General features: G+C 51.7%; 1 protein-coding gene across 1 annotated transcript in view; it reads right to left on the bottom strand.

The window, feature by feature from the left end:
- Window positions 1-21,294, bottom strand: part of KCNH2 (potassium voltage-gated channel subfamily H member 2) — a 76,633-nt gene that overhangs the window by 42,825 nt on the left and 12,514 nt on the right. The window contains exon 3 of the mRNA XM_053409698.1: window positions 3,161-3,325. Within this exon, the coding sequence (XP_053265673.1) occupies window positions 3,161-3,325 (165 nt within the window). The remainder of the gene's footprint in view (window positions 1-3,160; window positions 3,326-21,294) is intronic.

The following is a 21,294-nucleotide window of genomic DNA, read 5'->3' as shown; positions in this document are numbered from 1 at the left end:
ATACATTTTTTTAAAAACCAGAAGCATTTTTACTTGGTATTATAGGTCAGGACATTAATAGGCAAGATGTTGGATTGTTTTTATATGCAACAACTGTGGCAAGAGTATTGCTAGCCCAGAAATGGGAACAAGAAGAAATTCTGATGAAAGAAGAATGGCAGACGAAAATAATGGATTACGCAGAATTGGACAAAATGACAGGAAGGATTTGAAACCTGCGGGACCAGAGATTTACAGAAGATTGGAAGAAGTATATGAATTATTTGAAGAGCAACTGTAATCCACAAATTACGCTAGTAGGACTACAAGAAGTTTTGGAAGGAGAAATACATGAAGCGTTTCAAAGTAGGAAAAGATAGAGATATTGGTTATGAGTTTGAAATGTAACAGGGAAAATAAGAAATGCATACTAAGAGACTAGATTGGAAAATTTTCAGACAGGATTGATGGAATTCAAAAAAATTGAATAAGATGTAAAAGTATGTTTAATTACTGTTGAAAATGATATGTTAAAAAACTAATAAAAATGTATATTAAAAAAGTAAAAAAAAGTTAAAATTTGTTTAAAAACCAGAAGCTTTCCTATTAGGAATTATAGGTACAGAGATTCCAAAAGACCAGAAAAGACTGTTTATGTCTGCGACAACAGCTGCATGGATGCTACTAGCTCAGAGATGGAAGTCAGAAATAATCCCGACTAAGGAAGAATCGCAAGCTGAACGGCTGGACTTTGCCAAAATGGAAAAACTAACCGAGAGAAGCAGGAATCAAGAAGGACTTTGAAAAAGAATGGGGGGGAAATGTAATTTACTTAGGAGACCATTGTAAGCAAATCAAAAGTTTAGTTGGACTCTAAGAAGCACTTGTAAAGTGACGAAGATTATGAATAATTTGAAAAATGAAAATTGTGGAGAACGTACGGATATGTAGATTTCTGTTACAAGGACCCATGTAGGGGATGGGGGGGGGGGAGTCACAAGATTCAGAGAATCTCATGAAATGATTATATAAATTGTTTGAGTGCAAATGTGTAATGATAAAAACGAATAAAAATATTTCAAAAAGAAGGAAAGAGAAATTTGCTCTTTGTGAACCTTTGTTCTAGCTCTCAGGGCCGCTTTTCAGAGCTTAGCCCCCTCGCTGCCACCTCCCCAGGGCCAAACTCCAGAGAAACCAGCTCTGCCCATTTGCAGGAGGAAACAGCTGGGCACAGGACGGATTGGCCGGTCCTGTGAAGTCACTAACCCTTCCCCTCCCCAGAGCTCCACCTCTGCTTTTTTTTCACCTGACCAAATAAATGTCACTTTCCGGCAGAGAAGCCATCAAGGGTGGGCAGCCCCTCTGCAGCCGAGGGCGAGGAAGCGGGCAGGCAGGTTGAGACAGCATCCCTGGAGGAACTGGGCAGCCCAGGGTGGGCAAGAGCCCCAGCGGGAGGGTGCAGTGGGGGGGGGGCTCCTCTAAACCACCCAGGGCTGGATTGACGTATAAGCTAAACAAGCTCTAGCTTAGGGCCCCACTCTCTTGGCAGCCCCCAAAAAAATTTAAAGGGAAACACTGGATGTACATTTCCAAAATATAAGATAAACAAAACCTACATACAGTGGTGCCCCGCAAGACGAATGCCTCGCAAGACGGAAAACTCGCTAGACGAAAGGGTTTTCCGTTTTTTGAGCTGCTTCGCAAGACGAATTTCCCTATGGGCTTGCTTCGCAAGACGGAAACGTCTTGCAAGTTTGTTTCCTTTTTCTTAACACCGTTAATACAGTTGTGACTTGACTTCGAGGAGCAACTCATAGAACGCAGTGTACATAGTAGCCTTTTTTGAGGTTTTTAAAGCCTTTGGTGATTTTTGAAGCTTTTCCAAAACTTATTTTGCAGCCATTTGGTAAGCTAAGCTTTTAAAACTTTTTTGAGGGGTTTTGGATTTTGGGTTGGGGTGTTTGGAATTCAAGGACTTGGTGTTGGGGAGGGGTTTGCAAGAATCTGGAAGCTTGGTTTTTTTCTGCATTTTTATGATTTTTTGTGACCATTGGGGCACTCTGCTGTTTTTTAAAAAAATTTCTGGGTTTGAATTTCTGTGTGCTGGGTGGCTGGGGGAACAGTTGGGGAGGGGTTTGCAAGAATCTGGAAGCTTGTTTTTTCCCCCTGCATTTTTATGATTTTCTGTGACCATTGGGCCACTCTGCTGTTTTTTAAAAAAAATTCTGGGTTTGAATTTTGAAATGCTCTTTACAGTATGTGTGACTTTAAAGAGCACTTAATAAACTCTTGTTGTACCAAATTTGGCTTTGTTTGGACTTTTTTTGACCATAGGAACGTATTAATTGATTTTCAATGCATTCCTATGGGATTTCGTGCTTCGCAAGACGAAAAATTCGCTAGACGAAAAAATTCGCGGAACGAATTAATTTCGTCTTGCGAGGCACCACAGTACATCAACTGTGTTTTGTGTTGTGTAGACTCCTATGAGGTAAGTCATGGGCCCCGCCTGCTAGCCTGCTCCCTAAAATATCACTGGCAATTATTTCACTATTAATATACTTCTTCTTAATTGTATTTCACTATTAATATACTTCTTCTTAATTGTATCTCAGTCCAACAATTGCTTTGATAAAATACATATTTTGTGATGTGCAAATGGCTTTACATACCTATTAGGTTCATAAATTACCATATAGCAGGGGTCAGCAACCTTTTTCAGCAGGGGGCTGGTCCACCATCCCTCAGACCATGTGGTGGGCAGGACTATATTTTTTTTTGGGGGGGGATGAATTAATTCCTATGCCCCACAAATAACCCAGAGATGCATTTTAAATAAAAGCACACATTCTACTCATGTAAAAACATGCTGATTCCCGGACCGTCCGTGGACCGGATTTAGAAGGCGATTGGGCCAGATCCGGTAGCCTACCCCTGCCATATAGCATTTATTCAACACAAAAAATAGTGGCAATTTGTTGTTGACAAAGGACAGGTGGACATCGAAAGGGCCCCATTACCTTCAGGAGCTGAGGGCCACATCAGACCTCCGTCTGGCCCTGAGACCACCCCATGTTCCACCTGTGTATGGGTTCCCTTAGAGCCTTCTGGGATGGGAGGGGAGGGGAGAGGGGGTTGCAGGAGGGTGACACCCCCCGCCCACACATAGGGCCCCCCCTACCTGTGGGCAGCCAGGCGGCTGGGGAGACCCAGTGGTTGGTGTTCTTGACGGGGCTGGTCAGAAGGTCCCTCTCCATCACCACCTCAAAGTTGAGGATGAACATGATGACGGAGCCATCCTCGTTCTTGACGGGCACCACGTCCACCAGGCACAGGAAGCAGCTCCCTGGGGGGGGGGGCAAAGGAGCAGAAGAGAAAGGGGGGTTAGGTTTCAGAAAGGAAGAGACAAGAGGAAGTTTGTAAAATGCCGTGCAGCACCGAGAAAGCAGAGAGAGCACCTCTTCTCTCTCTCTCTCTCTGGAGACGAGAAGCAGAGGCAGACCTAGGGCCCCCTGGCATTCTTGGCATCCCGCCCCCCCGGTCCCTCATGTCCCTGGAGCAACATTCAGAACTACTCCTAGTTTTCACTCCATAAGACGCACCTGACCATAAGACGCACCTAGTTTTTAGAGGAGGAAAACAAGAAAAAAAATACTCTGAACGAAACAGTGGATGTATGATTTTTGTGGTCCCTGCTGTGGCCACAGACATGTGATCAGATGGTGAATTTGGGGTGACCCAATGCAAAAATCCTGAGGATCCATGTAGATCCATGCTTTGTAACCACGTTTTTGTGCCACTGAGGCCCCCTCCCAGGCTGCCTCCTTTATCTCTAGCGTCCCTTATCTCTCTCCCGATCAGCAAACGATCAGCGGCTTTGTTTCAACACCCCCTTCCCTCTCCCCCCCCCAAAAAAGCACAATCTGCTTTTTGCCCCTGGGCAGTTCGGCTCCAGGGACCACACATTTGCTCCATACGATGCACAGACATTTCCCCTTACTTTTTAGGAAGAAAAGGGTGCGTCTTAAGGAGTGAAAAATACGGTAACTGGGCGCCAGTCACATTGATTTTGCAACAGGCAAGCAGCCTTTTGTGAGGAAGCCGGGATGTCTGCTTGCCAGGTTTGGCGACTACCATCTCCATCTGGCTGGCTGGCGATGCGGCTGTGCCAGGCAGCTGACTTGCGGGGCAGCATGGCACCCAAAGAAACGCATTTATGGGTGTTGCACTGCTTGGTGAATCAACTGATCGGCAGGGTGCCTGGGCATTCAGTTGTAGCAACCGAAACCCAAGTTTAAGGTGCCGTTCGGCTCCTAGCTTTTCTAGCTCAGCTTCTAGCACTGCCTTCGAGAGGCCATTAAGAGACTGATATCATGATATGGACTTCAAGCCGGTTTTACACGATATATCAATATATTGCCCAGCCCTAACAGTCACCAACCTGGAAGGCTTGAAAAGCGGATTAGACAAATTCAGGTCCCCAAATTCTTGGGTGGGTGTGCTTTAAATGCAACTTTCCCCTTTCTTCCAATTTACCTATTTATCCAGATTATTCATCTGCAATCAGCCCTTTGTCACAGGGTGCTTGACAAGTGATTAAGAATCCACAAAAACCCACAAAATCTATCTGAAGAAGTGTGCATGCACACGAAAGCTCATACCAAGAACTAACTTAGTTGGTCTTTAAGGTGCTACTGGAAGGAAAAAAATTTTTTGTTTCCACAAAATCTATTAAAACAACAAGAATTAATTGCCACAATCCAAACACCCTCCCAAACAGACATGTGTCATTTCTTTTTTTTTTTTTAAAAAAAGGATTAAAATTTAAATATTTATAGTAATTGCTTGAAATGTAATGAAACCATTTTTTTTATTTTATAAAAAAGGAGCAATAAAAGCAGCCAGCTACTAGAGGATAAGGGAGAGGAAATACAGAAAACAAAGAAATATATTGAACACATTGGAAAATAATTGCAGAGAATATTATTAAATCTCCAGTTTAAGAGGGAGCTGTTTGGGGAGGGGAGTCTGTCCATTTTCTTTAGTTTTCCTTCTAAGGGGAAATAACTGACTGATGATCCTTATTTCCGGATCCCACAGACTGATGCTGGCATCCTGGTCCAGCCTGACAGGCAGCTTCTCATGTCTTGTGCAGAGAAAGATGGAGAAAACTTGCTTTGCATTGCTCTGGAGGGGAGGACCCAAGTGACCAGAAAGGAGAGCTTTTGCTGTGATTTCTGCATTTCAGGGGGTTGGGCTAGATGCCCCCTGAAGGCCCCTTCCAACCCTACAAGTCAGTGATTCTGTGATTCACTGGAGGTCCTTTAGCAGAGGTCGGATGACGGCCCGTCTGTCTGCAATTCTATGATTCCAAGCGGATGCCCACAAATCCTATGGAAGGCCATCCGCTCCTGGCACCAAACCTCGCTGCGGGAGTAAGGGGGGCCACCACCGACTTGGCAGACTTGGCAGCGTCAGAGGCAAGGAATGTGCCCGCAGGATGGCAGCGCCAGGAACCCAGCGAGTGGGTAGGGCAAGCCCTAATCCAGGCACAGCTCTTAACAGCTGCAGCACTAATCCCGCAGGCAGGCGTGAGGTTCTGGGCGCAGGGAGCCCCCTCCCCACTCCTCCGCTGGCTGCAGGGGGATTATCCCACACTCTCGTCACCCAGCGGCTGGGGGAAGCGGGCAGAGGGGGTGCCAGGCCCTCTTCAAGGCCCAGGTCTCGCTGCCCAGATACCCTCCCCTGCCCCTTACGTGGCAGCAGACTTGCGACGTTCCTCCCAAGCAGAGAGGAAAGGTGGGGTTCTCCTTCTGTGGGGGTGGGAGAATGCAGGGCTCAATCCTGCCCCCCTCCAGGGGAGGGCAGAGGCCTCCACAGGCATGGCAGGCGGGGGGGGGGAGGACAGTTGTACTGACCTCATTTTCAAGGGATTTGGAATCTTGCAATCTTCTGGGAATCTGCTTAAAGACACTCCGAGCCCAACCCCCCCTCCCCGCCCAAGGAGACGTCCAGGCAGAGCAGCTCAGCCCCAGAGTCAGAACTGCAGAGCTGGAAGGGACCCCAAGGGTCATCCAAACCAACCCCTGGCAATATAATAATATTATTATCTCCCAACAGAATATTAAAAACGTTGTGCAGCCGTCTTTTCCATGGGTTTGCCCAATGCTCTTTTAAAAGCATCAGAGTTGGTGGCCATCCCTTATGGCCTATTGGGACATGATATATAATGAAATGAAGGGGGGAAATTAAGTGGCTTTTCCCAAGAGGTCAGAAGCCTTCCTGCTGGGGATACTGGGCAGTGAAATCCCAAAGAAAGCGCCGACTCTATTTATGCATGTAGCCACAGCAGCAAGGAATCTGTGCAGAAGGGGAAGATGAGAGAATCCCCTCAGAGGTAGAAGGGCTGGTGGAAATCATGGAAGACGGAGAGGGCAAAACTGAGGGCACCAAAAAGAAACACAAATCAAGACTCTGTCAAGGAGAATTGGGAACCTTTTCTGGTATATTTAAAAAGTAACTGTTCACATGAAAAGTCCACAGCGGCGTTTGAAGTCTAAGATTTCTACCTCGGCGGAGAGTTTCCCTTCAACAATGTGTAGGATTGTGGCGATGAAAATAATAAATAGATTTTTGGATGGGTTTCTGGAAGATGCCTGTGCATGAATTTGCTTTATGTCTGGAGATCAGGGCACACTGACCAACACACAGTCTTCACAGTAAGGCTCTGTTCTGATGGCATGCGTATCACAACGACCTTCACAGCTGTTGTAACATACCGCTTCTTATCATCCGCCTCTTCTGCCACTGAGGACTTCTTGGGTCATTCTTTGTCTTTGACCTCCCCTTTGACCTTACGCCTCGGGTGACCCTGCTGGGAGTACGAGACTCCCCACAGCTTTGTTCACAAGGGTCATAGGAACGTGCAAGCCCAATCATCACAATTATCATCATCATTTATTATTTATACCATGCCTATCTGGCTGGGTTTCCCCAGCCACTCTGGGTGGCTTCCAACAAAATATTAAAAATACAATAAAACATCAGGCATTAAAAACTTCCCTAAACAGGGCTGCCTTCAGATGTCTTCTAAAAGTCAGATAGTTATTTATTTCCTTGACATCTGGTGGGAGGGCATTCCACAGGGCGGGCGCCACTACCGAGAAAGCCCTCTTCCTGGTTCCCTGTAGCTTTGCTTCTCGCAGGGAGGGAGCCGCCAGAAGGCCCTCGGAGCTGGACCTCAGTGTCCAGGCTGAATGATGGGGGTGGAGACGCTCCCTCAGGTCCACTGGGCCAAGGCTGTTTGTTGTTGTTGTTGTTGTTGTTGTTGTTTAGTCATTTAGTCGTGTCCGCCTCTTCGTGGCCCCCTGGACCAGAGCACGCCAGGCCCTCCTGTCTTCCACTGCCTCCCGCAGTTTGGTCAGACTCATGTTTGTAGCTTCGAGAACACTGTCCCATGTTTAGGGCTTTAAATTTCAGCACCAACGCTTTGAATTGTGCTCGGAAACGTACTGGGAGCCAATGCAGATCTCTCAGGACCGGTGTTATGTGGTCTCGGTGGCCGCTCCCAGTCACCAGTTTAGCTGCTGCATTCTGGATTAGTTGTAGTTTCTGGGTCACCTTCAAAGGTAGCTCCACATAGAGCCCATTGCAGTAGTCCAAGCGGGAGATAACCAGAGCACGCACCACTCTGGTGAGACAGTCCACGGGCAGGGAGGGTCTCATCCTGCGTACCAGATGGAGCTGGCAGACAGCCGCCCTGGACACGAAATTGACCTGTGTCTCCATGGACAGCTGTGAGTCCAAAATGACTCCCAGGCTGCGCACCTGGTCCTTCAGGGGCACAGTTACCCCATTCAGGACCAGGGAGTCCCCCACACCTGCCCGCCTCCTGTCCCCCCAAAACAGTACTTCTGCCTTGCCAGAATTCAACCTCAATCTAGGTAGTGATGATCCCGCGAGTGAGCCGACTATTAGCCACGGATAGCATAGAAGACCCGTCCTGCACTGCAGTGGTGCAGTTCTGCACTATGGCCACAAGGTGGCGCCCCTGCCTTAGTGCTGCCATTGGCAGCCCTGAGAGCTCAGGGCAGAGAAATGCAGAATTGTTGCCTCCCTGAATTTTGGAGTCAGAGGGAGACTTCAAGGATCATCTAGTCCAGAAAATCACAGCTAATCACAGTTTCATCAACTAATTGGTTTGGTCAACTGGTTGAAATCTGAAACATCAGAAAAGATGTCCCTTCCCCGCAGCACCATTAACCATGCAGCAGATTTAAGAAATGTTTATTTGACGAAAAGGCAACCCTACAGAGTTTACAAAAAGTACCCCAGACAGCAGGGCATGGGGAACGTTTGGTCTGCCAGATGTTTAAGAGCATCTGAAGAGCCTGCGGGATGAAGCTAAAGTGTCTCCCACCAAATTCAGCCCCCTGTTTTCACAAGGTCCAACCAGATGCCCAAATGGGAAACTCAGAAGCAGGATCTGAGCCCCAGAGCAACTCTCCTCTCCTGAAGTTTCCAGAAACTGGGATTCAGCAGCAGTGCTGCCTCAGAGGGTGCAGGCAGAGCGCAGCCACGCTGGCCAGGAGCCATTCTCAGCCTTCTTCGGCGTGCTCTTCCAACAGCCTACAAGGCTGTCCCCCCCCCCATGAATTTCTCTAATTTGCCAAGGGCAGCAACAGTCACAGAGTAGAATGGGGGGGCAGTTGCCAGGGATGATGGGAGTTGTAGTTCCGGATGACCTGGAAGGCTCCCCCCCCGCCTCCTCTGGGGCCACCATCTCTGGTCTTCTCTGGGGGTGCCAGCCTGCCACTCTGCCCAGGGCATCATCTGGGCACCAACACCTTGGGCTTCTTGTTTCTGAATGCATCTCCACTGATGCAGATTGACTCAAATGATGGGTTGACTCTGCGATAAATGCTTTGTGATAAAGCAGAGACATCACCTTGCCGACAAAGGTCCGTATAGTTCAAGCTATGGTTTTCCCATTAGTGATGTATGGAAGTGAGAGCTGGACCATAAAGAAGGCTGATTGCCGAAGAATGGATGCTTTTGAATTCTGGTGCTGGAGGAGACTCTTGAGAGTCCCATGGACTGCAAGAAGATCAAACCTCTCCATTCTGAAGGAAATCAGCCCTGAGTGCTCACTGGAAGGACAGATCCTGAAGCTGAGGCTCCAAGACTTTGGCCACCTCCTGAGAAGAGAAGACTCCCTGGAAAAGACCCTGATGTTGGGAAAGATGGAGGGCACAAGGAGAAGGGGACGACAGAGGACGAGATGGTTGGATAGTGTTTTCGAGGTTACCAGCATGAGTTTGACCAAACTGCGGGAGGCAGTGGAGGACAGAGGTGCCTGGCGTTCTCTGGTCCATGGGGTCACGAAGAGGCAGACACGACTCAACAACTAAACAACAACAACATGTACCTTTGTATGTACTCCATTCATAGGCATTAAGTCTAAAGTGTCCCTTTGCGATACTGAATCCATTCTACGTTCACTGAATTGTGGATCCTGCAGAGGCTGAAGGAGCAGCGTTCCTTCCTGCCCCCCCCTTCTTGCCCCTATCTGGGTGGGTGGAAGAGACACTTGCTTGCTTCCCTCTCCCACCTGGGAGCCTTTCTCTGCCGCCAGGTCTCCTCTTGGCTCACATCCAGGGAAGCACCTGGAACCTGCCGGGTTCTGGGCTCCCTCCTCCTTCTTCTTCCCCTCTGAAGTCTGGGCCCAGGGCTCCCGGCTTCTCTCTCCAAGCTGCCCTCTGTCCCTCTGCTCCACCTCAAAGGGCGCAGAGGCTGGTGGTATTTTAGGACTTGGAAGGAGCTCCGGGTCCCCTGAGAGCCACCCAGGGCAAAATGTCAGACGTGCTCACAGCAAACAAGCCAGAGGAGAGAAGAAGGGAGAAAAGAGGAGGATGCTGCCTTTGCCACAGCAGGGAGTCCAGGTGAGGCGCTCCAAGGTCCTGCTCACCTGCCAACATTTCTGCCCCTCCTGGCCTTGCCATGGAGCCCAGCAGCAGCTCCAAACAGCAGCAGTGGGCGGCCTGGAATCAGAAGGAAAGCGGCAAGTGCAGCCCAGCAGTGGAAACAACAGCTGAGCACAGGCAGGCAGCCTCCCTGGGTGACTCTCCCACCTCCCTAGGACGGAGCTTATCTGGTGGCCACTGGGAACCGGTAGCTGACGGGGAGCTCCCTCCATCACCTCAAGGCTTTGGCTGTAGCCAGAAATCTAGAGCCAATCTCAAGAGCGAAAAACAAGTAGGTTATCCAGCCAGTCTCAGTTCCTTCCTGAGTGTAAGAAGAGCCTGGCTGCTGGATCAGGCCCAGGCCCATCTGGTCCAGCATCCTCTTCTCGCAGGGGCCAACCAGATGCCAACAAACAGATGCCAACAAACAGATGCCAACAAACAGGATCAGCTCTCCCCTCCTGAGACGGCCACCTCAGGTATTCAGAAGCACTGCTTGCCCCATAGCAGAGCCACCAGGTCTACTCGGAAGGGGCAGGTGAGCGCCCAGCCTCCATTCCCCCACCTCCATTTAAAAACCTTCAGTAGAGGAGAGTCTACCACCTCCCAAGGGGATCTGTTCCACGTCTAACAGCTCTTGCTCTCCGAAAATTCTTCCTAATGTTGCGCCAGAATCTCCTCTCCTGTCATTTGAATCCATAATTTAACCATGCATTAATGGTGTGAAAAATTAAGCACCTCAGAAGAGCCTGCAGAATCAGGCCTGGGCCCAACTAGATGCCCATTTGGGGAGCCCCACATGCAAGATCTGGGTCCGGCAGCAACTCTCTCCTCCAGTGGTTTCCAGTGGTATTTGGAAGCAAGGCTTCTTCCAGCCAGAGAGCAGACCCTCACAGCCCCCGCCTCCATCCCTTGGTCGAATCCATAGTTTTGCTCTGTGCAGCATAAAGGAGGACTTTAGATTCTGCCCTGATTCTTCCAACCTTCTTTTTAAAAAAAATATCTATTACATTTTCAACAAAAACAAACCACAAACAACCACAAAAAAGAAAAAATACACACAAACAATATCAAATCCATAAAATCAGATTCTCCAAATCCCGTGACTCCCCCCCCCGCCTTCCTTAAATTTTCTTTTCAACTGCATATAATTTCTTCTCCAAATTATTATTATTTCACCTCCAATTACCTGTGCTATTTCTAAAATTACAAGTATTCTTAAAATCCTGCCACTGTATTAGCTTGTTTACCTTTGCAAATACATAATAAACATTTTCCATTCTTTTTTAAATTTCTTGTCATCTTGATTTCTGAGCTTCCCCTGATCTTCCAACCTCCAAGCCTCCATTCAGGCTGCAAGTCCTTCTGCCCCCCCCCATCTCATATCAGCTTATCTGGCTGCCTTCTGTTATCTGAGAGACAATGAGTGTGGACCTTTGAAGTGAGCTGTGGATAAGTAGAACCCAGGAGTCGCTGCTTTGAGCATCCCAGGCCCCTGGAAGAGGCGCAAAACACACACACACACACACTGGCCACCCCCTGCAAGAGTCCTGCCTGTGCCACTAGGGGGCGCCCAAGTGACCAGGCTTCTGAGGAGCATCAGTTGCAGACAGCACAGCTCCTTGCAGGGGGGGGGGTCTTTTGCTCATCTCCCAGAAAGCAATTACCGTATGCTACTTAATTAGAGGAGGAGAGGAGTTAATGAAGTTCCTGCATTCCCTTCTGCAAGGAAGATGGGAAGGCTGGGCAACTCTTGGTGCTAAGCCCAGGAAGCCCCAGTGGGAGGGAGCTGGCGCCTTCTGGCCCTGTTCAGGGGGCTTCACAGAACTGCAGAGTTGGAAGGGACCCTGAGGGTCATCTAGTCCAGGCACCCCCAACCTGCGGCCCTCCAGATGTTTTGGCCTACAACTCCCATGATCCCTAGCTAACAGGACCAGTGGGTCAGGGATGATGGGAATTGTAGTCCCAAACACCTGGAAGGCCGAAGGTTGGGGATGCCTGATCTAGTTCAACCCCCTGCAAGGCAGGAATCCTTTTGGTGACAGTGGGGCTCAGGACCTTGAGATGAAGGGTCTCAGGATCTACCAACTAAGCCATCCCTCCCCTGTGGGGAAGAGGGCGCTCGACTGGGTGGGCCTGGCAGGGTGGTCTTGCCATACAGGGCTTGCCAGGAGGGTGTGTGAAGAGGGTCCAGGGGTCTCAGTGGACCAAGATGAACAGGAGTCCACAGTGTGATGCAGCAGCAAAAAAAGGCAGACGCTATTCTAGGCTGCATCAACAGCAATATAGTGTCCAGATCAAGGAAAGTAATATTCCCGCTCTATTCTGCCTTGGTCAGGCCACACCAGGAGTCCAGGGTCCAGCTCTGGGTGCCACAATTGAAGAAGGATGTTGACCAGCTGGAAGGTGGGCAGAGGAGGGAGACCAAGATGATCAAAGGTCTGGAAACCAAGCCTGATGAGGAATGGTTGAAGGAGCTGGGGATGTTTAACTTGGAGAAAGGAAGATGGAGAGAAGACACAATAAAGGTAAAGGGACCCCTGACCATTAGATCCAGTCGTGACCGACTCTGGGGTTGCAGCACTCATCTCGCTTTATTGGCCCAGGGAGCCGGCGTACAGCTTCCGGGTCATGTGGCCAGCATGACTAAGCCGCTTCTGGCGAACCAGAGCAGCGCACGGAAATGCCGTTTACCTTCCCGCTGGAGCGGTACCTATTTATCTACTTGCACTTGATGTGCTTTCGAACTGCTAGGTTCGAAAGCACAGGGACAGGCAGGAGCAGGGACAGAGCAACGGGAGCTCACCCGGTCATTGCGGGGATTCGAACCACTGACCTTCTGTTCATCAAGTCCTAGGCTCTGGGGTTTAACCCACAGCGCCACCTGTGTCCCTCAGAAGACACAATAGCCATCTTCAAATATCTGAAGGGCTGAACATGGAAGATGGGGCAAGCTGGTTTTCTCCTGCTCCAGAGAATAGGACTCAAACCAATGGCTTCAAGTTAAAGGAAGGAGATTCCAACCAAACATCAGGAAGAACTTTCTGATGGCAAGAGCCGTTCCATGGCGAAGTGGTAGCCTCTCTATCCTTGGAGGTTTTTCAGCAGAGGTTGGCTGGCCATCTGTCATGGATGCTTGGGCTGAGATTCCTGCATCTCAGGGGGTGGACTAGAGGACCCTTGGGGGTTCCAACTCTACATTTTTATCATTCCATGAAGTCTAAAAGCTAGTAGAGCATGGGGAGGGGGACCAAAGAGAGCCTCTCAAAATGGGGCAGGGGAGGGGCAGGGGCTGTGTCCCCTCCCAGCTGCCAACCCCCAGCTCCTGCTCCTCTCCATCACACCCCAGAGCGCTGCTGCTTCTCCCCCCCCAGGGTGCCGGAAAAAGAGTGCTGCCCCCTCCCTATCGCAGGCCCTCTTGACACTATAAATATCCCTGTTGGAGAAGTGAGCCAGCTGCTCTGGAGGACTGGGGGGGGGAGGTCAGAAGATGAGGCAGGGGACGGGGGCTGACAAAGTGCAGGTCCTCCAGGCTGGTGCTGAGTGCAGAAGGCCCCTCCCTCGCCCAGGCCCTCCTTGTGCTGGGGGGGGGTCACAAGCTGCTGGCACAGCACCCCCTTCACACACACCCCTTGCCCCACCCCAGCACTCAGGTGCCCCTCTCTCTTCAGCTAAGAGGCAACACTGAAGGGCCCCCCCTGGAAGTTTCCCGTGCCAGAACTGAGTCCCCAGCACAAAGGGCTCCTCCCAGCACCATCTTCGCCAATCATTATTTCACTTCATTAAATTTATACACTGCTTGAATGTTTAAGAAAAGCCTCAAAGCCGTTTGCAAAGAAAGATTACACTATAAGATTATGAGTAGGAAGAACGTTTCAACAGCAATAGATTTTAAAAGATGAAAACTGGTGTCAGCTTTTATTTATTTCACAAAACCTATGCTCTTTCCTGTTCTGTTCCTGCCTCTGAGGATGCATTGCAAAACACATTGCACTCCGTGGTTGTGTCAAAAATGCATTGCAGAATCCACTTGTCTGGAGGGGCCCAAGGTAGTATTGGGGAAGAGGGGGCATTTAGCAGATGTGGAGCGCCTGTTGGTTGGTTGCCAGTCCCTCCCCAAATGCCAGGAGTCAGGCAGCAGTGCCCCTGAGCGCATGCAGAGTGCCATTCCCCCTGTTTACCTTCCCGCCAGAGTGGTACCTATTTATCTACTTGCACTTTGACGTGCTTTCGAACTGCTAGGTTGGCAGGAGCTGGGACCGAGCAACGGGAGCTCACCCCGTCACAGGGATTCGAACCGCTGACCTTCTGATCGGCAAGCCCTAGGCTCTGTGGTTTAACCCACAGCGGCACCTGTGATTAGCAGCTAATAAAAGTTTGGGTTCTCTTTTGTTTGGGGCTTCCATCTTGCTTCTTCAGTCTTCCAGTCTTCAATGAAGACCAAGCCTACTGGCTGCTGTTTTGCTCGGGTATTCCGGGCTGGTGTCCTTGGTTTTTGTCCAAGGGAGCCCTCAGATTTCTCCATTAACAGTTGCACAGCGCAGCTATCAGGTTATGCAGAAGAAGAGCCGGCTGGATCAGGCCAGAGGCCCCTCTAGACCAGCCTCCTCTTCTCACAGCAGCCAAGCAGATGCCCCAACGCGGAGCCTGCAAGCAGGATCTGAGCCCCTGAGCCCTCTCTCCTCCCAGGGCTTCCAGCAACTGCAATTCGGAACAGTGTTTGAAATTAGTGGCTGGTGGCCACTTGTGACCAAGAGAAGATGTCCGGGTGCCAGGATGGGGCCTGACAGCTCCACCACCTGGAGGTGCCTGCCTGAGGATCACAGGATCTGGGCTGCTTTCACTCACCAAAGCTCCATTCTGTAGCATTCGATCAGTTATCTGCACAATCGGAATGAATTTCTGGAACCAAAATTGCTTTTTCTGCGCAGCCTGAGCAGGAGCCGGGAACAATGCTGTAGTTAATTGCTGACGCTCGTCTTCGCCTCCCACACCGCCCTGCCCTGCTCACAGTTGTGGAGAATATTCCTACGTTATGAATGGTCTGTGTCACCATTCAGAAAAATAGGCAGGGCAGGAAGAGGCCAACATATCTAATTCCTGATCAAGGAATTTTTCTTCTTGAAGTTCTCAGCGTTCTTAACTGAGCTCAAGGTGATCCTTGATGCTTAACTGAGAATCAATGCCAGTCAGTCCATCGTTTGAAAAATAAGACTTCAGAGGCCTCTTGCCCCCCAAATGGCCACTTTCCATTCTCTCTGGGCGACTGCAACCTTGGCTGAAGGGGCCATTTGGGGCAGAGCTGATCTCTCTGAGTTTCTAGCACTGATTCAGAAGCATTTCTGCCTGGGGGGGGGGCAGAGCAGAGTTCTCCTGGCTGGGAGCCATCCATAGCCCTCTCCTCTCAACCCGGGTGGGAACCTCTCTGGAGGCCTCTGATCCCCACCTTTGGAAACTGGCAACCCCTGAATCCGTGCGCATGGCAGCTCAGCTCCAGAGCACCTGCGCTGCATGCAGAAGGTCTCAGTTCCAGTCTCCAATGGCTGGGCCATGTCTCCCTTCCTGAGCCCTGGAGGCTCCTGGCTGCCAGTCCGTGCAGGCAGTCTTGTGCTGTAGACATAGACCCCAAAGATGCCACCGCCTATGGTGCTTCCACAACAGCTGGGCCTGTTGGCACCCCCAAAAAGTGGCTCTCTGCCCCCGCTAAATCTCAGCTGCCAGCGCCCTCCCGCCCTGGCGAGGCCGCCTCCCTCCTCCTGCCGGCCTCCCCAGCCCTGCGCAGCCCAGACGCTGCTCCTCCGGAGACACAAAGCTTACACAGCTGTCAGCAGGGTGGCCTGGCTGCCAAAAGCCCTTCCAGGAGGAGGAGGAGGAGGAACACTCAGCCAAGGCCGCTCCGGCACAAGCCTGGAAGGAACTCAGGGGCAAGCGGGGCTGGGGGGCTCACAAGCAGTCCCAAAGGAAGCACCAAACGCTCTCCTCCCGCCCAAAACACCCAGCAGCAGCCAATCCACCAGCCATGCCCCCGGCAGACCTTGAAGTGGATGTGAGGGAGCCGAATTCGAGTCCTGGCCTCTGCGGAGGGGAAGAGCTGGTCTCCTCCTGGAGAAGGTGACTGGAAGGGGCTCTGGACCGCAAGAGAATGGCCGCACTGAGGGAGGGGCTCCTGTGCCCTCCTTGCCCCCTCCCACATGGCAGAGCCCTGACCAGCTGCCCTTTGACCCCTGCTATCAGCAGCCAGGAATAGCCTGGAGATAAATGCTCCCCCCCTCTTCCCGGCACCCCCCCACTTTTCAAAGGGCTTGAAAGTAGCGCAGCGCTACAAAATGCCACGGGTGGCAAGGTGCCTGGGCTGGTGGGGGCTCTCCCCTCCCAGAAGAGAATTGTTCGCACAAGGAGGGCCTTGGTTGTATTAGCTGAGAAGGCCAGGGCAAAAGGCCCCCCCCCCACATCCAAGAACAGCACCCATCCCCAGAGAGAGACAGCAGTATTTTCCATTCTCTGCCCCTTCCCCCCCCCCCAAGGCAGGATCCTGCTCCTCCTGCAGCCCAACCACCACAGCTGCCACCCTCAGACATTTCTGGCTTGGCACCCTCTCACAATTAACTCCTAATTAGCCCCTTTGCCAGCAAGCGAAGCGGGAGATGATGTGAGGAGGCGGAGGAGGGTGCTATTTGAACGCACCGCAAGCCCCTCAAACTCACTTTCCGGAAGACGGGAGAGGCTGGGTCTGCCCCCCCCCCCGCCTTTCTTAGCCAAGGGACCAGAGGTCTCCTTCCATTTTCATTTTAATGCAAAATCTGTTGTAATGGATTTCGAAGTAATGCTTTAATGCACCGGAATGCTTTTGGGGCAGCAGCACGTTCAGCCGCGGAGATTGGCACTTGCAGCCTCTAATGAATAAATGAGCAGCTGAGACTTGGCTGAGCAGAGCCAGGCTCCTGGGGGGGGGGAGAGAACAGGCCCCCCAGCCAGCCTTTTGCAAAGTTTCCTGGATCAATGCAAACTGCTTCTGCCTTCTTTATTCCAGCATGGGGGGTGTTCGTGTTCATACAGAGGCCTGAAGATGGGGGGGTGAGGGCACCCCGTGCTCAGTCTTTTTTGGGGGGGGCCAGATTGAATGACAGAATTGTGGAGTTGGAAGGGACCTCCAGGATTCCGCTGCTCCAACCCCCTGCAAGGCACACAAACCAGCTTGGGGATTCTCTTGATTCTGGGTGGGTTGCCAGAGAGCTTCTGTTTCCCAAGGAAAGTTTTCTTCTTTAAAATCATGAATGCAGTTAATATGTTTAGAAAGTTAATGAGTGGAGGGAGGTGCTTTTCCCTCTGGGGCCGCAGGATCCATCTGTCTGGCACCCTGCAAGCAGGGGAAATTGCATTGGGAGAGATAACATCCTCTGCCCCTTTAAAATGTGGGGGGTTCGGGGGGGCTATTGGGCTGTTGTTTTTATTTTGATTGCGTATTTTGTGGTTTTAGATTTTGATTTTATTCTGTGAACCGCCCTGAGACCTCCAGGTGCAGGGCGGTATATAAATTCAATAAATTAATAAATTAAAGAAACAACCAACCAACCAAAAGGGCAGAGATAAGCAAGGCCAGCTCCAGCCAGACAATGGAGAGGTGGACACACTCTGACATCCACGGCAGGAGCAAAGCAGGAAGGTAAAAAGGTAAAGGGACCCCTGACCATTAGGTCCGGTCGCGGATGACTCTGGGGTTGCAGAGCTCATCTCGCTTTATTGGCCGAGGGAGCTGGCGTACAGGTTCCGGGTCATGTGGCCAGCAGGACTAAGCCGCTTCTGGAGAACCAGAGCAGCGCACAGAAACGCCATTTACCTTCCCACCAGAGTGGTACCTATTTATCTACTTGCACTTTGAGGTGCTTCCGAACTGCCAGGTGGGCAGGAGCAGGGACTGAGCAACGGGAGGTCAACCCATCACAGGAATTTGAACTGCCAACCTTCTGATCTGCCAGCCCAGTTTAGACCGCAGCGCCACCTGTGTCCCTATAAGCAGGAAGGAGGGGAGGTCAAATCAAATCAAATCAAATATCTTTAATACGGTCAGTGACCAGGAAGAAGGAGGGGAGGTCAAAGGGGGCAGAGCTGGGGAAGTGGGAGAGGGATGGGGTCCTCTCCTGGCGCAAATCGGCCCCCAGTTGTGTAGACATTTCTGATGGCCGACCTGGCAGGGCTCTCCAGATCAAGAAGAACGAAAGGCTGGCATCTTTGGGGAGAGGGGGAGAGGGGGACAAGGACCTGCTGGGGTGGGGAGGAGTACAGAACATAAGGCGAGTCCTGCTGGATCAGGCCCATAGGGTAAGCTTACCAGATATTTCCCAAGGAATCCAGGGACATTTTTCAACTTCATTAGGAACGATAGGATTTTGTCAGGGGACTGATTTGTAATTCCAGGAAACGGGGACGTCTGGCAACCCTACCACAGGGGCCCATCTGGCCACCCTCCTGCTTTCACAGTAGCCACCCAAAGGGAAGCCCTCAAGAAGATTTGAACCCGAGTCCTCTCCCCTCCTGCAGTTCCCAGACTTCGGAGGGTGGGGCAGAGACCCTGGCTAGCCTTATCCCTGCCTTGTCTCCCCTCCCTCCTTCCATCCCTGCCTCCTGGGGGAGAAGGGAAGAGCTCCTGCCTTCTGTTCCCCTCAAAGAAGGGGGGGGGGGAGAAGAGGCCCCGGCAGCCTCTCTTCCAAGCCAGCCGCCCCCCTCCGCCCTGCCCAGGTTCATCGCCCCCTGAGGCTCCTTGAGGAGTTTGCTGCTCCTGCCCCCAAACAGCTGGACCTTCTCTCTGGTCCCAAAGCTCAAAGAACAAGACCCAGGTGCTTCTTCCCAAACCCCCTTCTGCACCCCATCTTTGAACCCAACAAACCCCGATATTCTTCCCCAGCTCAGCACTGTGACATGCTGTGGCAGACCGTAAAGGGACGCCCCGATTCCTGGGGGGCTGGGGGGGGGGCAGGATCCTAGGAAGCTGCCTTACAGAGAGTCCCTCCAGCTCAGCCTTGTCTCCTGGCAGCAATGGCTCTCCAGGAGTCCAGGCAGAGGAGATTCTCCCACCCCTACCTGACAGGGGGAACTGAACCCGGGACTCTGCCCCACAGCCATGGCCTTTCCTTGAGAGAGAAGGGGACTCTCCCCAGAGCAGGCGAGGCATCCTTCCTTTCCCTTTGTTGGAAAATTTAGGGCAGAGGGAAGAAAGTCCTTCTTCACGCAGCACAGAGTTAACCTGTGGAACTCACTGCCTCAGGAGGCAGGGATGGCCACCATGCTAGATGGCTTTACGAGAGGAGGAGACACGTTCATGGAGAAGGAGAAAAGGGCTTTGGAGAGTTTCCTCGCCAGGATAACTCTGCTCTGCCCCCCCATCCTGGTCGTTTATAAAGCCCGAGAGGAAAGAAGAGGGAGCATCTCCTCCCCCCAGCGCAGGCCATCTTGCAGGGGGGGGAAGGAGGGAGAGGCAGCTGGGAGACAGCGCTGGCGGCTCCGGCTTTGTTTACCCGCCTTGCCGGAACTGGGCTGGCTGACGTGAGCCGGAGGCCGAGGCCTCGGGAGAGAAGAGACACCTGGCGCAGGGGCCGGGGGGGGGGCAGCCCAGGCAGAACTTGGGCGCTCCCTGCGCCTGGCGCTCCTGCTCAGCCCCACACAGCTGGCACTGCCAAGGAGCTGCAGGGTTTAGAAGGCAAACCTGCCTGGAATATTATTATTATTATTATTATTATTATTATTATTATTATTATTAATTACCCCACCCATCCGGATCCCAACTGGTTGACCCCTTTCTTCAACCCCCCCCATGCCCCACTGACTGGCTCCCCAAGGCTCCATTGTCCCCCCCCCTCAATGCCTGGGGTCAGCCTGGAAGGATTCTGATGGAGGAGCAGCAAAGAGAAGGAGAGTGCCTCTGAGCACACACAGAGTACCTTTCCCTCTCCCTCCCCAGGGCAAATTCATTTTCTGTGGCAAGAGTGACCTTGGGGTGGGTCCTGAAGGGCACCCCCTCCCCTCTGAAGCTGTGGATCCTCTGCCTGCTGAGGCGAACAATGCTTTGGAGACGTTTTCCGCCGCACAGCACTTTCTAAAATTGTTATTGCCATTATGCCTAAAAATACACTTATCGATTTGCAAAATAATTAACCAGGCAGGTCCCCGACCAGAATGACGGTTAGAGTCCTATAAAACAGCTGCTGCCCCCCCCCCAGCCGCTCCCCAGACAAGTTACTCTGGAAAAGAGGAGCAGCAACAGAAGCAGAGAGGCTTGCAGAATTCAGCACTTGGCTCAGGAGGGGCTGAGAAAAGGAGGGAGAACCTTTAGGACACAGAAGCAGAGAACTGCAGGGTCTGAAGGGATCCCCAGGGCTCATCAAGTCCAACCCCCTCCAGTGCAGGAATTGCAGCTGAAGGATCCCTAATGGGTGGCCACCCAAGCTCTGTTCCAAACCCTGTTGCTGCAACGGATTATCTATTTGCCAGAGGGTTGGACTAGATGACCCTCGAGGTCCCTTCCAGCGCTCCAATTCTACTCTCATTGCTTGAGTGCTGCTTGCTCAACCTTCCAGCGTGCAAGAAGGGAAAACAGACGAGGTGGAAATGGATATGGAATGAACTATGGACTAAGGCAGAGGTTTCTGAATTATGGTCTCCAGCCTGGGGTCCAGAAATCTGCATGTTGCCACAGTTGGACCGGCACCAGCAGCAAACTGCGCCTGGGGAATTTGGAACGTGGGCCTTGGGGAACCAGAAGATCAGACAGGAGCCGGCTGCTGCAGTCCCAGCCAGAGATGGGGCCAGCCCTGACCTCAGGCAGAGGGGACCAGCTGCCTCAGGCGGCAGATTTGGGGTGTCATGAAAGGGATGCCCATGGCTGGCTATCAAATGTTTCGCTGCTGCATTTTGACTGGGGGGTTTTCCGTTAAAATAATTTTACCAGCCTTGGAGTATTAGGTGCCCCTTGGCTGGTTGGCTGGTGGGGGGAGAGGGGGCACCTTTGGCAGCAAAATGATTTGGGGCGTGGCCCTGGCAAGGAATGGCACCAGGGCAAGGACCAGGGTTTGGGCCAAGGAGACGGAAAGGGAGGCGGCTGAGTGGTTTCTGCACAGCTTTTGCAACAGCCTGAATACGGGGAGCAAAGTGTGTGTGCGAGGGGGGGGCATAGGTAAAGCCAGGATGGGGGGGAGGGATTATCAGCTGAAAAAGGGAGCAGGCAGGGAGAGGAGCCTGCCTGGGTCTGTCTTGGGGAGTTTGAGATGCAGAGGACACATGCACAGCCCAGCCCCCTCCGCCCTGCCTGGGACTCTGGCTTCCATGCTGCAGAAGCTGCAGCTTGGGATGAGATGTGGCT

Source organism: Podarcis raffonei, chromosome 12 (genome assembly GCF_027172205.1).
Source record: "Podarcis raffonei isolate rPodRaf1 chromosome 12, rPodRaf1.pri, whole genome shotgun sequence".
In the NCBI taxonomy this organism is placed as follows: Eukaryota; Metazoa; Chordata; class Lepidosauria; order Squamata; family Lacertidae; genus Podarcis; species Podarcis raffonei.
Note: the sequence above shows the minus strand (reverse complement) of the source record. Positions and strands in the feature narration are given on the sequence as shown.